This window comes from Antennarius striatus, chromosome 2 (genome assembly GCF_040054535.1).
Source record: "Antennarius striatus isolate MH-2024 chromosome 2, ASM4005453v1, whole genome shotgun sequence".
Classification (NCBI taxonomy): domain Eukaryota; kingdom Metazoa; phylum Chordata; class Actinopteri; order Lophiiformes; family Antennariidae; genus Antennarius; species Antennarius striatus.
The window spans coordinates 21,983,743-22,002,500 of NC_090777.1; the positions used below are offsets into that span (position 1 = coordinate 21,983,743).

The following is an 18,758-nucleotide window of genomic DNA, read 5'->3' on the forward strand; positions in this document are numbered from 1 at the left end:
TCAACTTCCCTACTCTTAGTCCTATAGTCTTGGCGCTCCTCTTCTCTTTCTTCGTGCGAATGCACTTTCCTCCTCTCCTTCTTTGACCAACAGTAATCCATTTTCCACCGGCGCCCTGTAGGTCAACAGCGCCGATGGTGGTCGTTGTTAACCCGGGCCTCGACCGATCCAGTATGGAAGTCATAGGTTTGATTCGCATCTTTGATTTGGCAAAAGTTTTACGCCGGATGCCCTTCCTGACGCAACCCTCTGTATTTATCCGGGCTTGGGACCGGCACAATAAGACACTGGCTTGTGTCCTCTTGCGGCTACATTAAACTCTCGTAGAACATAATTTACGTATAAAAAATTTCAGTTTCATGGTTCAGTGTCATGTCAGTGTATTGTTACATCCCGCGAAGCGGTGATGTATTGTATTGTAATTGTCAGTGTGTTTGTGTTTGTCCGTCTGTCCGTCCACCAAATATCTTCACAACTGTTGCACATAGAAAGATAAGAGAAAAAGTACATTACTCGGGCGGCAAAGGGGATGAAAATGAGATGATGACCTTGACCTTGAGAAAACTAGGTCAAGTTCAAATTTATACTCTTGTAAAAAAAATTTGTACATATCTCAGGAACCGGATAAGATAGAAAGACGAAACAAAAGGCATTATATATTCAGGGAGGCAAAGGGATGAAAATTGGATCACAATCTTGATCTTGAAAAACTAAGTCAGGGTCAAATTATCACTTTTATCCCTTTTTAGGTACACATTGGTCAGGGTAAAATTTTAAATTTAGGGGTGTCGCGGGATGTTGCATTCTCTGACTGCCTTGTTATCTTTGGTCCAATACTGGTAACATTTTCTCATCGAAGCAAGTGTAATACCGATCCAGGATTCCCAACCAAACTAGATCCTCCGCAAAACAAACTGGGCGGCATGGTGGTGCAGCAGACAGTACTGTTACACTGGGTTCAAATCCACCAGAGGACTTTTCGGCATGTTTTACACGTTCTCCCCGCAAATTCTGGATTCTCCAACTTCCTCCCACCATATTTATGATGCAATATGCAGACGCCGAAAATGTATACTTATATGTATATTTTAAAAAGAGGTGCAAAACATCTTTTTAAAATTGTGTGTACATAATTTTGAATTATTTCTTTAAAATATGCTTTCCTTAAACGTGCATAAACGTGAATACCCAACCTTTAAAAAAGAATATAATATTTTAAAACCGTTATATTTTTCAGTATGTTTTAATAGACTTTAGTGGATATTCTCTTATTTTCTTACTTAACTTTCTAAATAGGATTTGTTTTGTCAATATGAATTACCTACCATTCCGTCTGTTCACCATCATTAAAGTTAAACAAAGCTTGAACGTGTGAAAAACAGATGTTTGCTGCGTTAGAGTTCAGAGGGTTCCCTGAACGTCTCAGTCGGAGGGCCCACATCTCGCGAGATTACGCCGCCCATGAGCATGAGTTGACATATCCTCGCACAGATCTCGCGGTGTTTGAGCAGTGACGTAGTATGGAATTGTAACCGGAGGGGGCGGGGTGCAGCAGGAGGGAGCAGAGATGTTTGGAGGCTTTTTTTAATATAAAATTATTTATTTAAATAAAAATGGCCGCCGTGGAGAGCGGAGAGGAGAGACTGTAAGTCAGATTTTTGCATTTCATCCTCCATTAGCGAGTCAACGCCTCTTAACGCCGCACACTGTTTTCTATCGTGTGTTTTATTCAAGTAAAAGTGCGTTGATTTTTTCCCCGGCCTGTCTCGGCGGAGCGGGGTTAACGGGAATACGTCACCAACTTACTGCGAAGTGTGTACTTTAGCCGCTGTGTCGCCGGAGCGGAGGAACGGACCTCAGTTGTAGGTTAGCGGGCTCCCTTTACCGCCGAACCGTCCTGACCTCCACACAACTCCCCTTGGAAGTCAGGCCGGGCTCGGTGAGCGGTGAGTCCGTTCTACACATGACAAGCCCGGTCAGCGGCGCTGTGTCCGCCCGCCTCCGTCAAAGAGCGGTCGGCTAACAGGCTGCTAGCTAGTTAGCAAACAGAGAGAGTTTGGACCGGGGTAGGAAAAAACAAAGAATTTACACTGCGGATCCATAACCCGGGTCAACACCCCCCCGCCCCGCCATCTTCCTCACGCATTTAAAGCCCAGTGGAACACCCCCCTCCCCTGTTAGCTTAAACACTTATTAGCCTAACTAGCAAGAATCTTCCTTCATGCTTCTGAGCAAGGCAGCTCTTGGAGGGGTCCAGTTAGAGGTCTGAGACTCCATTAAGGGTCTAATAACGAAACTAAAGGCGGATTCAAACTCCTGCAGTTCTGGTATCATGAAGGAGGAACCAGCATCACTTTCACCCTGATGGAGCTCTTCTCTGGGCCAACAACTAACTTAGTTATCAGCTGATCAGTCTGGATGTCAATGAAAATAACTAAGAGATAAAAGTGGTCGCCAGAGGCTTGTCTGACACTGGGAACGTTTCCATCCCAGTCCGACTGACTGGAGGTGGACTGGTTAACATTGGTTCACACAGACCTCACATCAGTCCATTGGTGATGACACTTCAACACAAACCGCAAAAGTACCCGCTCTGTTTATCCAAACTTGACTCGTTCTTCATTAAAATGATTAAATGGGATGATAGAAGTTAGTTTCCACTTATGTTACGAGGTCACGCTAAAGTTTTGCTGTCCTTTTATGCTTTCCTTACACAAAACAAGTACATTTCTCTGAATGTTGATGGAAACATTTGAGATTATGAACTTTTACTTAAGTGATACATTTTCCATTACAACCTTATTTAAACCTTTTAAAGATTATTCACAATAAAGCAACAATTCACAAACGGAACTTTAATCTCTGATCTGGATTATGATCTGGATCTGAAGCCACACAGAATCAGATGCGATCGTCTTTCATTTGGTCCTGGATAAGATTTGATGTGATCTGAATGAGCCTGTGAATGGAGCCTGAAACTGTTGCACAAACTGGCTGCATTCACAACTTTGTCAGCTGGTTTTTGTTTTTCAGACCTGTTTGAAAAATGCATCACTTAAAATCAATTTTGTAGCGTTTTCATTGGTTACACAAACTCATGAACCAAGGTTTAAGAGCATCATGTGACGTAGAAGTCATCAGATGTAAAAGAACCACCATAATAGTTTGTTTTTCCATAATATGTGTTAAAATAATAACGATACTAATACGAGCCGTATTCTTCGTCCCAAGAGTCACACTATGAGGTCATCGTGAGACTATTGGTTTTGGGTAACATGATTTAGTTTTTGCATCAATGTACCCTAATCGAGAAACAAGCTCAGCTAGCAGCAGCAACAGTATGATGTACTGGACATGAAAGAAGTCAACTCTGGGAACAATGTCATATACAACAAAATAATACTTATGTTAATTTATCTCCTTTATCTAACCAGATAGTCCCTTTGAGATTCTAAATCTCTTTTACATGAGAGACCCGTAGAGACTTCTAGTTTGTTGTCCAGAAATTAACCGTGATGCCGCCTCTTTGGCTGCAGAGTGATGGGATGTGTTACAGTACCTTTTCAGAGTCCACACGAAATTTAGATGAACACTGTCCAACACGTTTGCTGGAATTACTGATCTGCTGAGGTGAAAATTCTAGATGGCGGCCATGACCTTTGTTTGTCTGTCTGACTTGCCTCAGATTCAGATAACAGGGTTTCATTGAGGACTGACCAACAAAACACTGCAGCCTCGACCAAGTGATGTCATCACTGATGTAATGTTAACAAGCACGATGTCATTGTTTTTCCACAGGGAGGAGGGTCCAGAGGGTGAGGAGGAACCTGCCAATCCCAGGCCCCCCGGCAGAGAGAGAGACAGGTCCCACAGCAAGACCAAGAAAAACCGCCGGGAACGTCGCCATGCTGACCGTGAAACACAGGCCACACATTCGGCCACACCCCCAACAGGCATGCGGCAGCCACAGGCAGAGGCTGAACCACAGACACAGGTACAGACAGACGCTGGTTCCAGAAAGGCCAGAGTTGTATCACAGACCAAACAGAAGCCGGCTTCATATCACGTCCTTCCTGCAGGTTTCGGAGCCGGAGGCGGGCCCTTCAGAAGAATCAGCAGCTTCCCCTAAGCAGCGGCGTTCAGTCATTCGGGACCGTGGCCCACTGTATGATGACCCGTCGCTACCTGAAGGCTGGACCCGCAAGCTCAAACAGAGGAAGTCTGGTCGCTCGGCAGGGAAGTTTGATGTCTACCTGATCAAGTAAGCCAAACCCACCGCAGACGCCATGTCCTGATCCGATGGCGTGACATCACTCAGTGACGATCCTTTTTTATTATCCAGCTCTGAGGGAAAGGCATTTCGTTCCAAAGTGGAACTTATTGCGTACTTCCAGAAGGTTGGGGACACAACCACAGACCCAAATGACTTTGATTTCACTGTCACTGGCCGTGGAAGCCCCTCGCGCCGTGAGAAGCGTCCCCCTAAGAAACCGAAGATCGTGATACCATCAGGGCGAGGTCGGGGGCGACCCAAAGGTATAGAGAAGCACCAGACGATGAGAGGCTCCAGCTGCATTTAGTAATTTGTTGGCATATTAATTTCCTTTCGTGTCTGTGTAGGAAGTGGGAAGATGCGGCAGCCTACGGAGGGCGTGGCCATGAAGCGTGTGGTCGAGAAAACTCCAGGCAAACTGCTGGTCAAGATGCCATTTGGCAAGGCAGAAACCTCTACTGACACCTCTACTTCCTCAAAGGTACGATCAGTTTGTTTCACAACCAAATATCTCTGATCCTTGTTTGGAACACACTGAATGCCTTGACGGTTCATCTCGGGTGTCCATTCTACCACCATCAAACTGCTGATGTGAAGCGGTCTCACCACTTTGAGGTGGACAACTTCTACTGCAACCATGAATAGAACACCTGAAGGTTAAAATTGTCTCAGGTTAGTGACCTAAAGTATTTAAAGACCAGCCAACCAGAAACAGGTTCACTTCCAAGGAGGTGGAAATTAAACAGACCTTGCTTTATCGAGGACTCCCCTCATGAAAAAGGTTGGTAGACCCAGAACTCAGGAGGGATTACACAGCTCATTTTGACTGGTTACGCCTTCAGATCCCCCAGGAGGAACTAGAAAGTGTTTCCTCCCAGATGGGAAACTGAATTTCTCTGGTGCTTTGAGATATAATTATAATAATGAACCCTTTACTCAAAATTATTTTTCCACTCTAGTTAGTAATCGTCACACGTGTGTGTGTGTGTATATATATATACAATATATATTACACACAGTAATCCTTTATTACTCGCGGTTAATGCGTTCCACAAAACAAAATTCCGCAATATAGCGCCGATTTATTATTTACGCTAATTTAAACGTTTATGAACCCTCCCCATACTAATATTAAACCATTTTCTATTTGTACTACCTTTTCCCACATGAAAAGAAAAACGAAAGTTATCGTAATTTATGGAGCGCGCCATGACAGCGGAAGTGACCCAATCGTAGACATCGGGGTGAATCCATATCAATGCATACAAAGCAAGCAACAACGTAACGAGCGGACATTTTCACTGTTATTTATCAGGATATCGCCTAAAATCATATCGTCATCGGATACTGAGGACGAGTTCAGTGTGAACTGTTTAATTATCCCGGATAATTATCCCGGATAATTGTGGAGGATGAGAGTTTGGACATCTAGCGACTCATCCCAGGTGGCTTCATCTGAATCACATTCTGACAGAGATATCCAACTAGTTATAATGTCCCGTTTTGGTTTACTGTAAAAGGTAATTGCGCTACTGATGCTAACACACTAGCCCGTCAATGGGATTTTCCATATTGTTAGCATTGAGCTAACCGCCATTCATTACTGTTGATCTGTGTGGAGTTAATACAAGACATATTAATATGAACTAGTTATTAACGAATGTATAGGGAGCAGGGCCTAACGTGTTGTTTTTGTATGTTTTCAGTTTCAGAGATCTTCTCAGTAAAATGACCTATCACGTTTGATGTTCACTTTTTGCGATTGCCATAATTGCGTGATAATCTGGTCATAAAAACATTTATACTCTATCTCGAGTATCTCCAGACATTAATTATCCACTAAACCTTGGGAATTCAGAATACTACGGGTTGTCCGAAAATGATCTTCAAATTTCTTTGGAAATCTTCCGAGGTAAAGTGCTCATGACAGATCTTTGGTCATTTTGACCCTGTTTATTTGTGCTCTCCATTTCTTTCCTAGCTTCCCAGAAAGTATTCTAAAGAAGGTCTCTGTCTTTGTGTTTTCGTCCTGTTGTGTTGGCACAACCGTTCACCTCGCAGGTAACCATGATTTTTATCGGGGTTATCGCTTTGGTGATGGCATTGTGTTCTATGGCTGCCAAGCTAAATACAGTATGTCGCTAATGACATGATGACCACTGGATGCGGAAGCTGCTGCAGCGCAGATTTTAAGGTTTTCTGACCAAAGGCATGATGCTAGACATATAAAATTTATTTTTTCTTCTATTTTTCATAATGATAACATATGTGTCACTTAAAAATAAGTTTACTGTCCTTTTAAGAGTCTGGAAACGCAGCACACTTCCGGATGCTGTCAACCAATAGCATGCATGTATGGTATCACGTTACTACCTCCTAAAAATCTGCAATGTCGTGAAGCAGGGCATTGTGAAGTGTGAATATGTGAGGGATATACAGTATATATACGTACATATATGTATATGTATATGGGTACAGGCCCATAACATACACACGTGCTTGGTAGGCATCTCCTTCGTGGGGTGCCCCAATGAGCGACTGGTAAGGTAACAGCACCTCAGCAGTGCTCAGGTGGTGAACTGGCACCTCTCCACTGGCCAACCCTCCGGTCCCCAGCCCAAAACCCAGTGCACTGAGCGCTAAAGTCGGCTAGAGTAAATAAAGCCATCCTTGTCTGAGATCATGGTGGTGTCTACTCAACATTTTCATTTGAAATTGTTCTTTAGACCACATTACTGGAAACTTGACTACTACTCCACTACAACACTGTGACCTAGGTGCCATTCCTGGTTTTAGTCAGCAGAAGCACTTTCATATTACTCTTCAATGACTTTCTAAATCCGGAGGAGATGCACTGCTGTGAAAAAGGGTCAGACCCTTTTTTATCTCTTCCATTATCAATATTATATAGTTTAATAAGGTAAAAAGGTCCTTGAATCTATTGTCTGTAATCACGTATCCTCTTTAGGGGTCATTGGGGTGTTGAGCCTATCACAGCTGACATTTGGGCAAGAGGCAGGGTTCCCCCTGAAAGAGTCACCTCTTTATTAAAGTGCCGCATAGAAAAATAGCAACAATTTACACTCAGTCATTATTTCGTCTGTTTAACCTCCACTGCTTGTTTGTGGATGTAGGAGGAACCTTTAGAACCCAGAAGAAATCAAATGGTCTCTGGGTGGATTTGAACCATGTTATGTGGCGACGGTGCTACCCACCTCACTACCTTAAAGGTTATTTCATGCCACAATCACCAGTGTGAAAAAGTATCGACCCCTCTGAACTTAATTCACTGGCTGCCAATGATGTCTATAGACATCGGTTGCGTTTTTTTAAAAATGTTTTTTATTGGGGAGGGCTGGTAGAGCTTCTCAGTGAAAATCAGGCTTCTAATCATGGAATTTAGTGTAATGACGACTGGTCCAGAGGATGTAGAATCAGAGGAAGACTGAGAAGTTGCAGCAGCTTACGATGCTACGAAGTTCTTGTTCTCGTCTGGCTTCTTCAATGAACCTTTGTCATGGTCTTGGAGGAAGTCTCCTCCATTTATGGAATCGGCATCTCATTGTGGATCTGTGCAGTCCCACAACCCGAGGAATAGTTTGCAACGTGTCACACACTGATGCATTTAATCATCCTCTTCTTCTTGTCATGATGCAAGAGCCCAACCTGCTCCTTTAGATATGATTAGCCTGAATAAGTGGAAGAAAATGGTAGGATGCCGATGATGATTGATGTGAGCAGCTACAGTGGTGGTCAAAAGTTTACATACACTTGTAAAGAACATAATGTCATGGCTGTCTTGAGTTTCCAGTTATTTCTGCAACTCAGATTTTTCTGATAGAATGATTGGAACACGTACTTCTTTGTCACAAAAATATTCATGAAGTTTAGTTCTTTAATGATTTTATTATTGGTAAACTGAAAGTGTGACCAAATCTGCTGGGTCAAAAATATACATACAGCAACATGAATGAGCAATTTTGGAGACTTAGCAAGTTGTTTCAATGACATGAGCTTCATAGCATGGCCTCTTAACTTCTTGTGAGTGATCATGAGTGACTACAGCTGGTGACTTCTCTGAGGCCATTTAAAAAGGGCTCATTGGATAAATTGTAACACCCACAAATGCTACTTTGGGAAAGTCAAAGGAGCTCAGCACAGATCTGAAAAAGAGAATCATTGACTAGAACAAGTCAAGAAAGTCACTTGGAGCCATTTCAAAGCAGATGCAGGTTCCAAGAGCAACAGTGCAAACAATTGTTTGTAAGTATAAAGTGCGTGGCACTGTTTTGTCACTGCCACGATCAGGAAGAAAACGCAAGCCGTCACCTGCTGCTGAGAGAAAAGTTTGGCCACAATGCCCAGCAATATATTTGGAGGAGAAAAGGTGAGGCCTTTAACCCCAAGAAGACCACGCCTACCATCAAGCACGGTGGTGGTAGTATTATGCTGTGGGCCTGTTTTGCTGCCAATGAAACTGGTGCTTTACAGAGAGTCAATGGGAGAATGAAGAAGGAGGATTACCTTCAAATTATTCAAGAAAAGCCTGAAGGCACAGTTGGGTGTTCCAACAGGACAACGACCCCAAACACACATCAACAGTGGTAATGGAATGGCTAAATCAGGCTAGAATTAAGGTTTTAGAATGGCCTTCCCAAAGTCCTGACTTAAACCCCATTGAGAACATGTGGACAATGCTGAAGAAACAAGTTCATGTCAGAAAGCCAACAAATGTAACTGAACTGCACCAATTCTGTCTAGAGGAGTGGTCAAAGATTTAACTAGAAACTTGCTAGAAGCTTGTGGATGGCTACCAGAAGCACCTAATTGAAGTAAAAATGGCAATGGGACATGTAACCAAATATTAGCATTGCTGTATGTATATCTTTGACCCAGCTGATTTGGTCACATTTTCAGTTTACCCATAATAAAGTCATAAAAGAATCAAACTTCATGATTTTTTTTGTGACAAAGAAGTATCAGAAAAATAAGATTTGTAGAAATAACTAGAAACTCAAGACAGCCATGACATTGTTCTTGACAAGTGTATGTAAATTTTGAATACCACTGTATGTAGCCTTACAGCTCCATGGAGGCCGAACTTTTGCACGTAATTATGCTACTTGTTAAAGCTAATGCTAGTTTTTTTATGTTATGATTCTCTTCAGGTGGCATCTCCTACCCTGGTGACCAAGTCCCGTCCTGGCAGGAAGAGGAAATCAGAGCAGGAAGTTCCAGCCCCAACTCAGACTGCTCCAAAGAAACGGGGCAGGAAACCAACCTCAGCCTCAACATCGTCATCGCTTGCAACGCCATCCACAGCCTCTACATCAACCTCTGGTGGCTCAGCAGCTGGGAGTTACGCCGCGGCTGCCATTTTAGCTGCCGAGGCCAAAAGGAGGGCGGCCAAGGAGTCTTCCACCAAACCGGTTGTCCAGGAAACAGCCCTGCCAATCAAAAAACGCAAAACGAGAGAAACAGTGGAAGAGAAAATTGAGACTCCGGCAGCCATGACAGCTGAAACCGGCAAAAGGGCTGTGGTCGAGGTGGAGGGCGATCCGACCTCGGAGCCTCAGCCCTCTCCCTCTGAGCAGAGCCAATCACAGCAACAGCCCACTGCTTCAGAGGAGTCACATGGACACAAGATGCATAAAGGGAAGAAGCACAAAGAGAAAAGAGGAGATGGAAGAGAAGAGACAGATGAGGACAATACGGGAGGAGAACGAGGAGGAAGAAGTAGAAGCCCTTCAAAAAGTCACAAAAGGAAGGATCGCTCGCCTCACAAACATCACCATCACCACCATCATCATCGACATCAACATTCCTCTGCCTCCTCATTGGATCAGTCTCCTCCTCCTCCTGCCTCTAGTCAGTCCAGGCCTGCAGCTGAGCCCCAGCCTCCCAACCAACACTCCCAGCAAACTTCAACCAGACCACAGTCCCAAGCTGAACCTCAGCATCCTTCCTCTCACCCAGCACTGCAGTCATCTCCCACCAGACCCCAACAGCCCCCTACTCAAACCCATAGTCAGTCCCAGGCCTCCCCTGTCCAGCAGAGACCTCAGCTTCAGGCTTCACCTTTGTCACACCCTCCACACTCCCCATCCACCATGCACCATCACTCGCCTCCCCATAGTCAGTCTCCCACAGCACATCTACCCCAACCCCAGGCCAAACACTCATCCCAACTCCAAACCCAGTCCGAACATCCATCTGAACCCCAAACCCAACCTAGACACCCATCCCAACCCCAAATCCAACAGAGACACCCATCCCAACACCAAAGCCAACTGAGACACCCATCCCAACCCCAACCCCAAACTCAGCAGCTCAAACAGCAGTCTCAACCCCAAATACAGCAATCCCAACTTCAATCCCAAACCAGGAACCCAGTTCACACGCAATCTCAGTCCAGAATCCTGTCCCAAACCCAGTCTCAACCCTGTTTCAGGACCCCAGGCCAGCTTCAGCTTCAACCCCAGTCGAGGACCCCAACCCATCCTCAACCTCAGTCTAGATCCCAAGCCCATCCTCAACCTCAGTCTAGATCTCCAGCCCAGCCTCAGTCCCAGCCAAGCATCCCAGCCCAATCTCAATCCCAGTTGAGGACCCCGGCCCAACCTCAATCCCAGTTCAGGGCCCCAGGCCAGCCTCACCCTCACCTGCAAACCAGACATCAAGTTCAGCTCCATCAGCCGACAAGGAACCCATTACAACAACAACGTCAGAATCAATACAGACCACAGTCCACGCCACCTCTGTCCCAGTCTAGACCAACACAGTCTGAGTCCCAGTCCCAAGCACAAACACCATTTCAAATGATTCAAACACAGCCATGCCAACAGCCCCATCATCAGCTCACCAGGCCCCATGTCCAGCACCTTTCATTCCACCGCCCATCTCCTAGTCTATCCAGAAACAACCTGGTCCCTACCCAGCAGAACCAGAACGAACAGCCCCAAGATCTGAGCACCACGCGGCCTGGGCTAGAGCTTCCTATTCAAGAGGTCAGCACAGAAGGTGGAAGGGTGGAAGGGAGAGTGGAACCGGTCATTGCATCAGAAACCAGAGAGGTTTTAGGAGGTGAAAGAGGGTCAAACAGTACCTCAAGGTCTCCTTCCTCTATGCCTTCTGGCTCTCCAGGAGTAACTGGGGTCGGTCTGGTCCCTGGTGCTGATGGTAGAGCTAGGCTCAGAGTGGAGCCAGAGGCAGCTGGTGAAGGCAGGGAACTAAGAGGCATCGTTCCCCAGTCCGCGGTACCCTGCCCCAGCAGAGAAGAAACCGTAGAGTCACGGACGGTCGTCAGCGAAAGAGTCAGCTGATTGGTCTGCAGGACTAATTGGTAGAGAGAAGGACTGGGTCAGCACCAGGTGGAGGAGGACTGTGAATGGGCTGTTCACTGTCGCAGCTTCAGCTCCGTCTGGGAAATTAGCGGATGGATGCACAGGATGGAAGAACAGTCGGAGAGGAGGAGTGTCTTTTTCTAGGAAAAACAAACAAAAAGGAAAAACAACCGTGTGTGTAAATAATCAAATGGCAGCTGTTATGTCCCGCTAGTCTCCATGGGGAGGGGGGAGTAGTTTGGAACTAAATCCAATGCTTAACAACACATTACTCTGAACGAAACATTGCTTCCAGAATATAACCTTTTTTTTTTTAAATTTTGTTTTGTCACAGCTTTAAACTCTGATATCACTGACAGTTGTCTGTTGATTGACGGTCCCTAACTCATCGTCTATTGGCTGACAGTCCCTTACTCATCGTATTTTGATTGGTGGTTCCTTAAGAAAACTGGGCCACAAGCCTCAGTGTTGATGTGGGCTTGATTTTTACCCCCCACTGGTTTCATATAAATCACCAATTCTCCCCATGAAGCCCACAGAGGAGGCTAGATCGCCCCCCACAGGTATGGACTGCATCCCACAGGTAGCGACAACTTGAAGAGATCTTGAACAGCCTCAAAGAGTTCATCGTTCTTCTACCAGCGAGTTGTTCTTCCAGTTTAGAAATTCTTCCGTTCTGGTCTTCATGGAATCTGTTATGTTAAAAGAAAGTGCTTTTAATATCAAACCAAACCCAATTTTACCGTAGCTTTATTTAAGTTTTTAATCGTATCAAAAGAAATCATGAGTCATTGTGTTGAATGTCTGGAACAGTCTACACTCCTCCAGTTTGTACAATCGACTGCCTGCATGTTGCTCAGAGAGCCTGCAGGCTTCAATCGGAGCCTCGGGTACGCAGAGGTCCACCTCAATGACAGTTAACGTTGTCTAGAAGTAAAACAGAACAGATTCTAATTCAGCTTCCTGCACAGTTCCAAGATGATTGACAGTGATCCATCAATCAATCAAATTTTATTTATAAAGCGCTTGATAATGGCAACAAACATTTCAAAGTGCTTTAACAGACAGGAAAATCCAACAGACTCCTCCAGAGCAAGATAAAGCGACAGCGGTGGGGAAAAACTCATTGAGGAAGAAACTCCTGGCAGGACCCAGACTCTTGGGCGGCCATGCACCTTGACCGGTTGGATAAAAAAAAATACAATGAAGACAAGGACAGGGTAAGAGAGAGACAGAGTGATGGCGGAACTAGTTCCACAAAATCACCACCGCAATCGGAAAATTACGAATCATCAAACACTCATTTAAATTCCTAAGTTTAGATGCTGATTTTTCGTTAATTATTAACACAAATAACCTGAAGTTTTCATGACTTAGTTTTAGATCAGAGATTGACCTGTGGATGCATCAGTGGACACATTGGACTTGATTATGTCATCCAACCAGGGCGTGATTCTTCTGGGTGGGTTTGATTTCAAGCTTGAACATTAAGCTTCTCAATTCTGGGAATTTTTAAGTAAAAAATTTTAAAATTAATTTGTTAGTCTGAAAAGTCTAACAAGAAATAAACAGGAAAGAGATCTGCCTAAATCAAGTGATCAGGGCATTATTTTTTAACCCAGCACAAGAGGACAATTGTTCAATCTGTCTGTTTTGGAGGCACAACTGATTGAGAATCAGTTTCACCTGCTTTGGGAACAGCTCTATGTGGTGGCCACAGACAGTCCGATCCTTCCTGATCTGTTCCATCCTCATCCTGGGGTTAGGGCTAGAGTAAATAACATGATTAATGAATCCACACAAAACTTGAGAGTAAACTAAAAAGTTCTAATTAGCTGCTTGATTTAATACATTTTACGAGTTGTAGTTGGCTTTGTGTTTTGAAAAAACATCTGTTCATCCATCACTTGACAGACCTAAACTGTTAATGCGCTTTCAGTCATTGATCAATCACTGATCAGGTTTTGCTCCTTAGTTTTAGTGACTCCAAAGTAATCAATCAGCTGTCATCAAGAATCAAGTCAAAAATAAGAATGTCTTCATTATCCTGGATCAAATAAATGTGCCTCATTCACTCGCCTGACACTTCACAGCGTTACATCTTTATGTCCTCATCCAGTGGCCGTACCTCTGCGTACCTGAACTCCACCTGTCCTCCAGTCAGGAATCAAACGTCCCTCTGAACAGACTCCCTCCACAGGACTCGACCCGGCTCCAGTAACCAGCCACCATGTTGCATGTTCCAGAGTTTAGTGCCTATAATCTTGTGCGTCTTGCCAGAAGCCACCATGTCAGCCATGTTGTTTCTAGACGTAGTTGTGACGTGTGTGGTGACGTCATCGTTGCTAATATCCAGGATGAATATTCTGCTTTGACTCTGGTTGGAACCTGTCGCTGTAGACAAACTAGTTTCTACCTGTTTCTTAGTTTTGTTTCTAACTAAAGCGTTTGTTGTCCCCTCATGTGTCGTCTCCTCATTCAAACACAGGAAGAGGAGAAGGAGCCTGATGACATCACTCATGTTTATGACATCATGACATTTAGTTGGGAACTACAGGTGCATAAGGGGAAGGGATAAAGAGTCACACATAAACTGCGTCACATCACTCCTACAGGCTAAACTTAGCATGAAGCCTGAAAATTGGAAAACTACGCTTATCTTAACGGAAAGCCTAGAAACAGCTAGTTTGACTTAGCATGAAGACTGAAAAAAGAAGCGACAATTAGCTCATATAGAGCATGAAGAATGGAAAAGACCAGCTTAACTAGAAGAATTAAAGACAATGACCAAGACGAAACACCTCAGCAACAAATAATAAAAATAAAAGAACCAATGCAGTCACAGACTGCAACATCCTGAGACACCCCTGAATTCAAAATTTTACCTTTACCTTTAGCTTAGCGTTATCACTAGAAATGGGGAACCAGGTTAGTCAAGCTTAGCATAAAAACTGGAAACAGGCACATAACTTGCATCAAGTAGCATAACAAGTAAAAATCGGTGATGGAGCTGAACTAGTTACAGGATGATACTTAGCATTTGGATTAAAAAAAAAACAATTCAGCAAATATAAAGAAGCACAGAACAGCCATCATAGCTGAGCATAAAGACTGAAAACAGAAAGCGCTATGGCAACAGCAATCTTTGAATAAAACACTGAAACAGCTAATCTCATTAAGCTTGAAGCATAGAAACAGAAAGGTTATATTAGCTAGGAAGAAGATTAGAAATAAGGAAGCAGCTGGGTTCAGCTTCACAAAAACAATACTGGAAACAAAGTTCAGCAGCTCTGAAGATCATCAGTGTCTGACAGGAAGCGGTTCTCACCTGTTCAGGTTGCAAAATGAAAACAGAAAACCTATTAAAGATTCAAAAACATTGAATAAACTTCAATTTTTTTCTATAATGAGCTATTTTAACCGTTAAATGCTTTTGTCTTCCGTCAGTCAGAATTATTTTTAACCTGTCTGTCGTGAATTTTCGGTGAAAAGAGGAGTCGTTTCCTGCCGGCGACCTCCGACCAGGTGAATGCCTAACTGATCGTGACGTAACGCAGGTGAGGATGGTGCCGCGGGTGCTGCTGCTGCTGCTCCTCGGACTCTGCTCCGCCTCCTCCACGGACAATGAACGCGGCAGAACGGCGTTACGACGCGTGCGGAACCTCGCAGCTCAGCCTCGGTATGGAGAGTGTTGGGTTCGGGTTCTGGAGCAGCTCGATACCCGCTGCAGGGAACTGACGGCCGACAGCCAGAGCCGGATCGCCGTGAGGTTCACGCAGTGTCACCTGAACAGGTAGACAGACGAGCAGCAGGTGCAGCCAATCAGAACCCGGATTACCTGATCAATGAGAGAGAGAGAGAGAGAGTCATAAATATGAAATATATATGAAATAAATATGAAATGATAATACATTATGAAACATGAAATGATAAAATTAATCAATTATTAATCAATCATTGGTTTGATAAATAATCAAATATGTCTGCATCCTCTTGGCTTTAGTCAGGTGGTCCTCAGCTATTGAAGATGTTGATGTTTCTGTTTAACCTTTCCTCCAGCTCAGGTAGAGATTTCCCATCATGCCCTGAGGGGTCAGAGGTCAGCAGGTGTACGGCTGGTATGGATGCTGTGGCCTTTAACGCTTACACAGAGTTCTTTACCCACACCCACTCCATCTGTCACTTCCTGCAGTCTGAGGCCTGGCAGAGCAGCGCTGACAGCACCATGTACAGGTAATGAATGGGAACAGGTGTTTGTGGGGCAGGTGTCACAGGTACAGGCAACACAGACTGTGTCTGTGTCTCAGGTTGACAGAGAGTTCAGCAGGTGTAGCTGAACAGCTGGAGTCAACCAGACAGATGGCTGAGGAGCTAGTTGAAGCCCAGAGTGCTGCCTTACAGGCACAACAGGAAATCCTTAACAATGGGGAGGAGCTGAGAGTCACCCTGAGAGACTCTACCCAGGGTAAAGTATCAAACATCTCAGGTTAAGTTCTGCCACCTAGTGGCCAAATTTGAATGCAGCTTTTATTAGTAGTGATGTTACCTGTCTGCCGCTGCACCTGTGCCTCCATCAGGTCTGCGGGAAGTGTTCTCTGAGCTCAGAAGTGTCTCCAGGGAGCAGCAGGTGGCGCTGTCCGAACTCTTCAACAGAGTCTCCTTCTTGCAGAGCTTCCTGCTAACGGAGGCTCACAGTCTGAGCTCCATCTGCTATAATGGTGCCGCCCTGTGCACCGCCTATCTACTGACCTCCACCCAACGCTCCTCCAGAGCCAGGTGACCCCTCACCTCCACCCAGCTGGTACCAAGTATATTAATGTGTATGTCTGTAATGTTATTGTGTGTGTTTGTGTGTGTGTGTGTGTGTGTGTGTGTGTGTGTGTGTGTGTGTGTGTGTGTGTGTGTGTGTGTGTGTGTGTGTGTGTGTGTGTGTGTGTGTTGTGGGTCCAGACTGCTCCTGTTAGTTCTGGTCTGTGTTAACTTCTACCTGGAGATGAAGATCTATCAGTTTGTGATGAAGTCGGATCACCCTGAGCACACACACATGGTCAGTACTTGTCGCTTCAGGTGTGTGTGTGTGTGTGTGTGTGTGTGTGTGTGTGTGTGTGTGTGTGTGTGTGTGTGTGTGTGTGTTCTCACCGGTGTGTGAAGCTGACTTGTTTGTGTTTTCTCACTGGTGTGTATGTGTGTGCAGGAGCTGGTCAGTGCATATGTGAGTGTGTTGCGGTGGTTCATGGTGTGTGTTGGAGTGTGTGTCCTGCTCTGTGTGTGTGTGCACTACACAGATCCCATGCAGCAGAATCTGCAACTCCTTCGACAGCTGCAGGAGACGCAAAAGAGCCTGCAGGCGGTGGTGCAGCAGGCAGGTCAGTTTGACCACAGCAGCACCTACTGGACAGCAAAGGTACTGCAGCGTCGTTCATGCATCTGTATGTCTGTCTGTCTGCAGTGTCTTCAGGACAGCAACAGAAAGAGTCAAACATTCAGCTGAAGGTAAGAATGTCTGTTACTGTGAAGACCTCTGATCGTCCAATGAGAGTGATCGATCCGGTCGTCCCCAGAGGACATCCGAGAGCAGAAGAAGACAGGAGATACTGAGGAGGAGGATGGTGGTGAAGGACGAAGAGGAGGAGGAGGAGTACACCACATTCAAATCACCAACTTCAGACCTCTCAGAGTTGTCTCAGCCCTCACACACAGGTCTGTACACATCTCACCCCTCACACATGGGTCTGTGCCCGTCTCACCCCTCACACCGGGTCAGGACCTGTCTCACCTGCTTCTGTCTGTGTACTGACTGCTTGTCCCTTGCAGGTTGCTATACTATCAGTACTGTCAGCAGTCGGTTGGAATCTTCCCAGAATCCCCCAGAGGCTCTCGACAGGCCCTCTCGTCGCTCTTCCTCATCTCCCCTGGTCTACAGCATCCTTGTGGAGAATAAAAGAGTACATCTGATCACGTTATTGATTATTGCGGAATATTCTAGAGAAATTATTTGCATGCTTTTAATCTAGTTGTATTTGTTATAGCTGATATTGTTAATTAATTTCATGAAGATGATGCAGATCTACAAGTGTTTGACCTTTGACCTTTCTCTGCATGTTTTCGTCATTATCTTCATCATCACCTTCATCTTCATCAGCCTCGTTACAGCCTGCGGAGCCGCCGATCGGAGACTCATTGATCTGTTTTGACTTCACATTGTCAGCATGTTTTTAAACACATTTGAATAATCAATAAAATTTATTTTAGTTTGTGAACAGGTGTGATGGAATAAACAAACATTTATTATTTTGTCTGGAACAACTTACATGATTTTATCAAAGTGGATATTTGTACAGCAAAATCACTAAACCACAGAATATAGGATGTAGTATTTGTAATAAAGCAGCAGGACTACATCAATTTTCTTTTTCAGCAAAGTGAACATTAGAGCTTTAATCCTGGCCAATCCTGGCTCAATCCTGAGCGCGAGCAGGAGCGGCTCCGAAACAGAAACTTGAACAGCATACAGGTTCTGTAACATCGTTCCCAGGCTTGACTGAGTGAATCCTGAATCAGGTTTAAACTCCAGGGTTCGAATCTGTGACGTGGACAATGAGCAGACGCTCTTCATCAGAAAAAGGAGTTTCCTGCCTCCAGTTCATGGAGGCAGGAAACTTTCTCTCATCTTCCTTTCACTTTAAATTTCAGCCTCAGAAAAAGAGAAAATGAGAAACAGATGAGGAGGAGGAGGAGGTCTGGGATCAGATGTCAGGGAAGAGGAGGAGTTGTGGCATCGGTCTGTAACTCGGATCAGATTTTCACACAAAGACTGAAGGGGCAGAGACGAAGAGTCTGTCTGGACAAACCGACGCCGAATGAAAGAACAAAAGTTCAAATGAAGAAGAAGTCATGAAAACAGAACCAATCAGAGGAGGCATCGCGATCTGGAGGAAAAAAGCAAGAAAAGTTCCTCAGAAGTCTGATCTCAGACCAGTCTGAACAGCAGCTGATTTGATCTCAGACCAGTTTGACCTGGTTTCAAGATGATTTTTGATCAATTAGCTGATTTGGATTTTGCTGCTCACATGATGGGCGACTGATTGAAGAGGTGGAGATGGGGAGAAGACAACGTGGTAGAGCAAGAACGGATGACCTCC

The 18,758-nt window shown here is 44.8% G+C and overlaps 3 protein-coding genes across 5 annotated transcripts in view; all 3 read left to right on the forward strand.

Annotated features, from left to right (window-relative positions):
- The first annotated feature begins 1,563 nt into the window (after window positions 1–1,563).
- mecp2 (methyl CpG binding protein 2) lies at window positions 1,564–14,074 on the forward strand. Its single transcript, XM_068335264.1, has 6 exons — window positions 1,564–1,645; window positions 3,799–3,994; window positions 4,080–4,261; window positions 4,343–4,536; window positions 4,621–4,754; window positions 9,442–14,074. Exons 1-6 carry the CDS (start codon window positions 1,614–1,616, stop codon window positions 11,593–11,595), a joined length of 2,892 nt encoding a protein of 963 aa, XP_068191365.1. The 5' UTR covers window positions 1,564–1,613; the 3' UTR covers window positions 11,596–14,074.
- Window positions 14,075–14,203: 129 nt separating this feature from the next.
- Window positions 14,204–17,840, forward strand: LOC137608725 (uncharacterized). 3 transcript variants are annotated; one of them, XM_068335286.1, is made up of 9 exons: window positions 14,204–15,409; window positions 15,676–15,849; window positions 15,924–16,081; window positions 16,194–16,392; window positions 16,567–16,663; window positions 16,811–16,982; window positions 17,066–17,109; window positions 17,178–17,561; window positions 17,759–17,840. In XM_068335286.1, the coding sequence occupies exons 1-9, from the start codon at window positions 15,180–15,182 to the stop codon at window positions 17,798–17,800; spliced, it is 1,500 nt and encodes a 499-aa protein (XP_068191387.1). In that variant the 5' UTR covers window positions 14,204–15,179; the 3' UTR covers window positions 17,801–17,840. The 3 variants fall into 3 exon arrangements, with proteins under 3 accessions (XP_068191387.1, XP_068191393.1, XP_068191379.1); XM_068335292.1 differs by having other exon boundaries at window positions 17,178–17,316; window positions 17,431–17,835; XM_068335278.1 differs by having other exon boundaries at window positions 17,178–17,835.
- A 601-nt stretch (window positions 17,841–18,441) lies between these two features.
- The window catches only part of fgd1 (FYVE, RhoGEF and PH domain containing 1), a 17,099-nt gene continuing 16,782 nt past the window's right edge, over window positions 18,442–18,758 (forward strand). The window contains exon 1 of the mRNA XM_068339923.1: window positions 18,442–18,758. This exon is cut by the window's right edge and continues 211 nt beyond it. The gene's annotated coding sequence lies outside the window, so the exon portion shown is untranslated.

What these genes read in the sequence shown, in the direction of transcription:
- mecp2 (XM_068335264.1), top strand. Translation starts at nt 1,614, where the DNA reads ATGGCCGCCGTGGAGAGCGGAGAGGAGAGACT. An exon ending in TTTGATGTCTACCTGATCAA is followed by an intron (nt 4,262 to 4,342) that starts GTAAGCCAAACC and finishes TTTATTATCCAG; the next exon opens with CTCTGAGGGAAAGGCATTTC. An exon ending in ACACCTCTACTTCCTCAAAG is followed by an intron (nt 4,755 to 9,441) that starts GTACGATCAGTT and finishes GATTCTCTTCAG; the next exon opens with GTGGCATCTCCTACCCTGGT.
- LOC137608725 (XM_068335278.1), top strand. Translation starts at nt 15,180, where the DNA reads ATGGTGCCGCGGGTGCTGCTGCTGCTGCTCCTCGGACTCTGCTCCGCC. An exon ending in CAACGCTCCTCCAGAGCCAG is followed by an intron (nt 16,393 to 16,566) that starts GTGACCCCTCAC and finishes TTGTGGGTCCAG; the next exon opens with ACTGCTCCTGTTAGTTCTGG. An exon ending in AGTCAAACATTCAGCTGAAG is followed by an intron (nt 17,110 to 17,177) that starts GTAAGAATGTCT and finishes GGTCGTCCCCAG; the next exon opens with AGGACATCCGAGAGCAGAAG.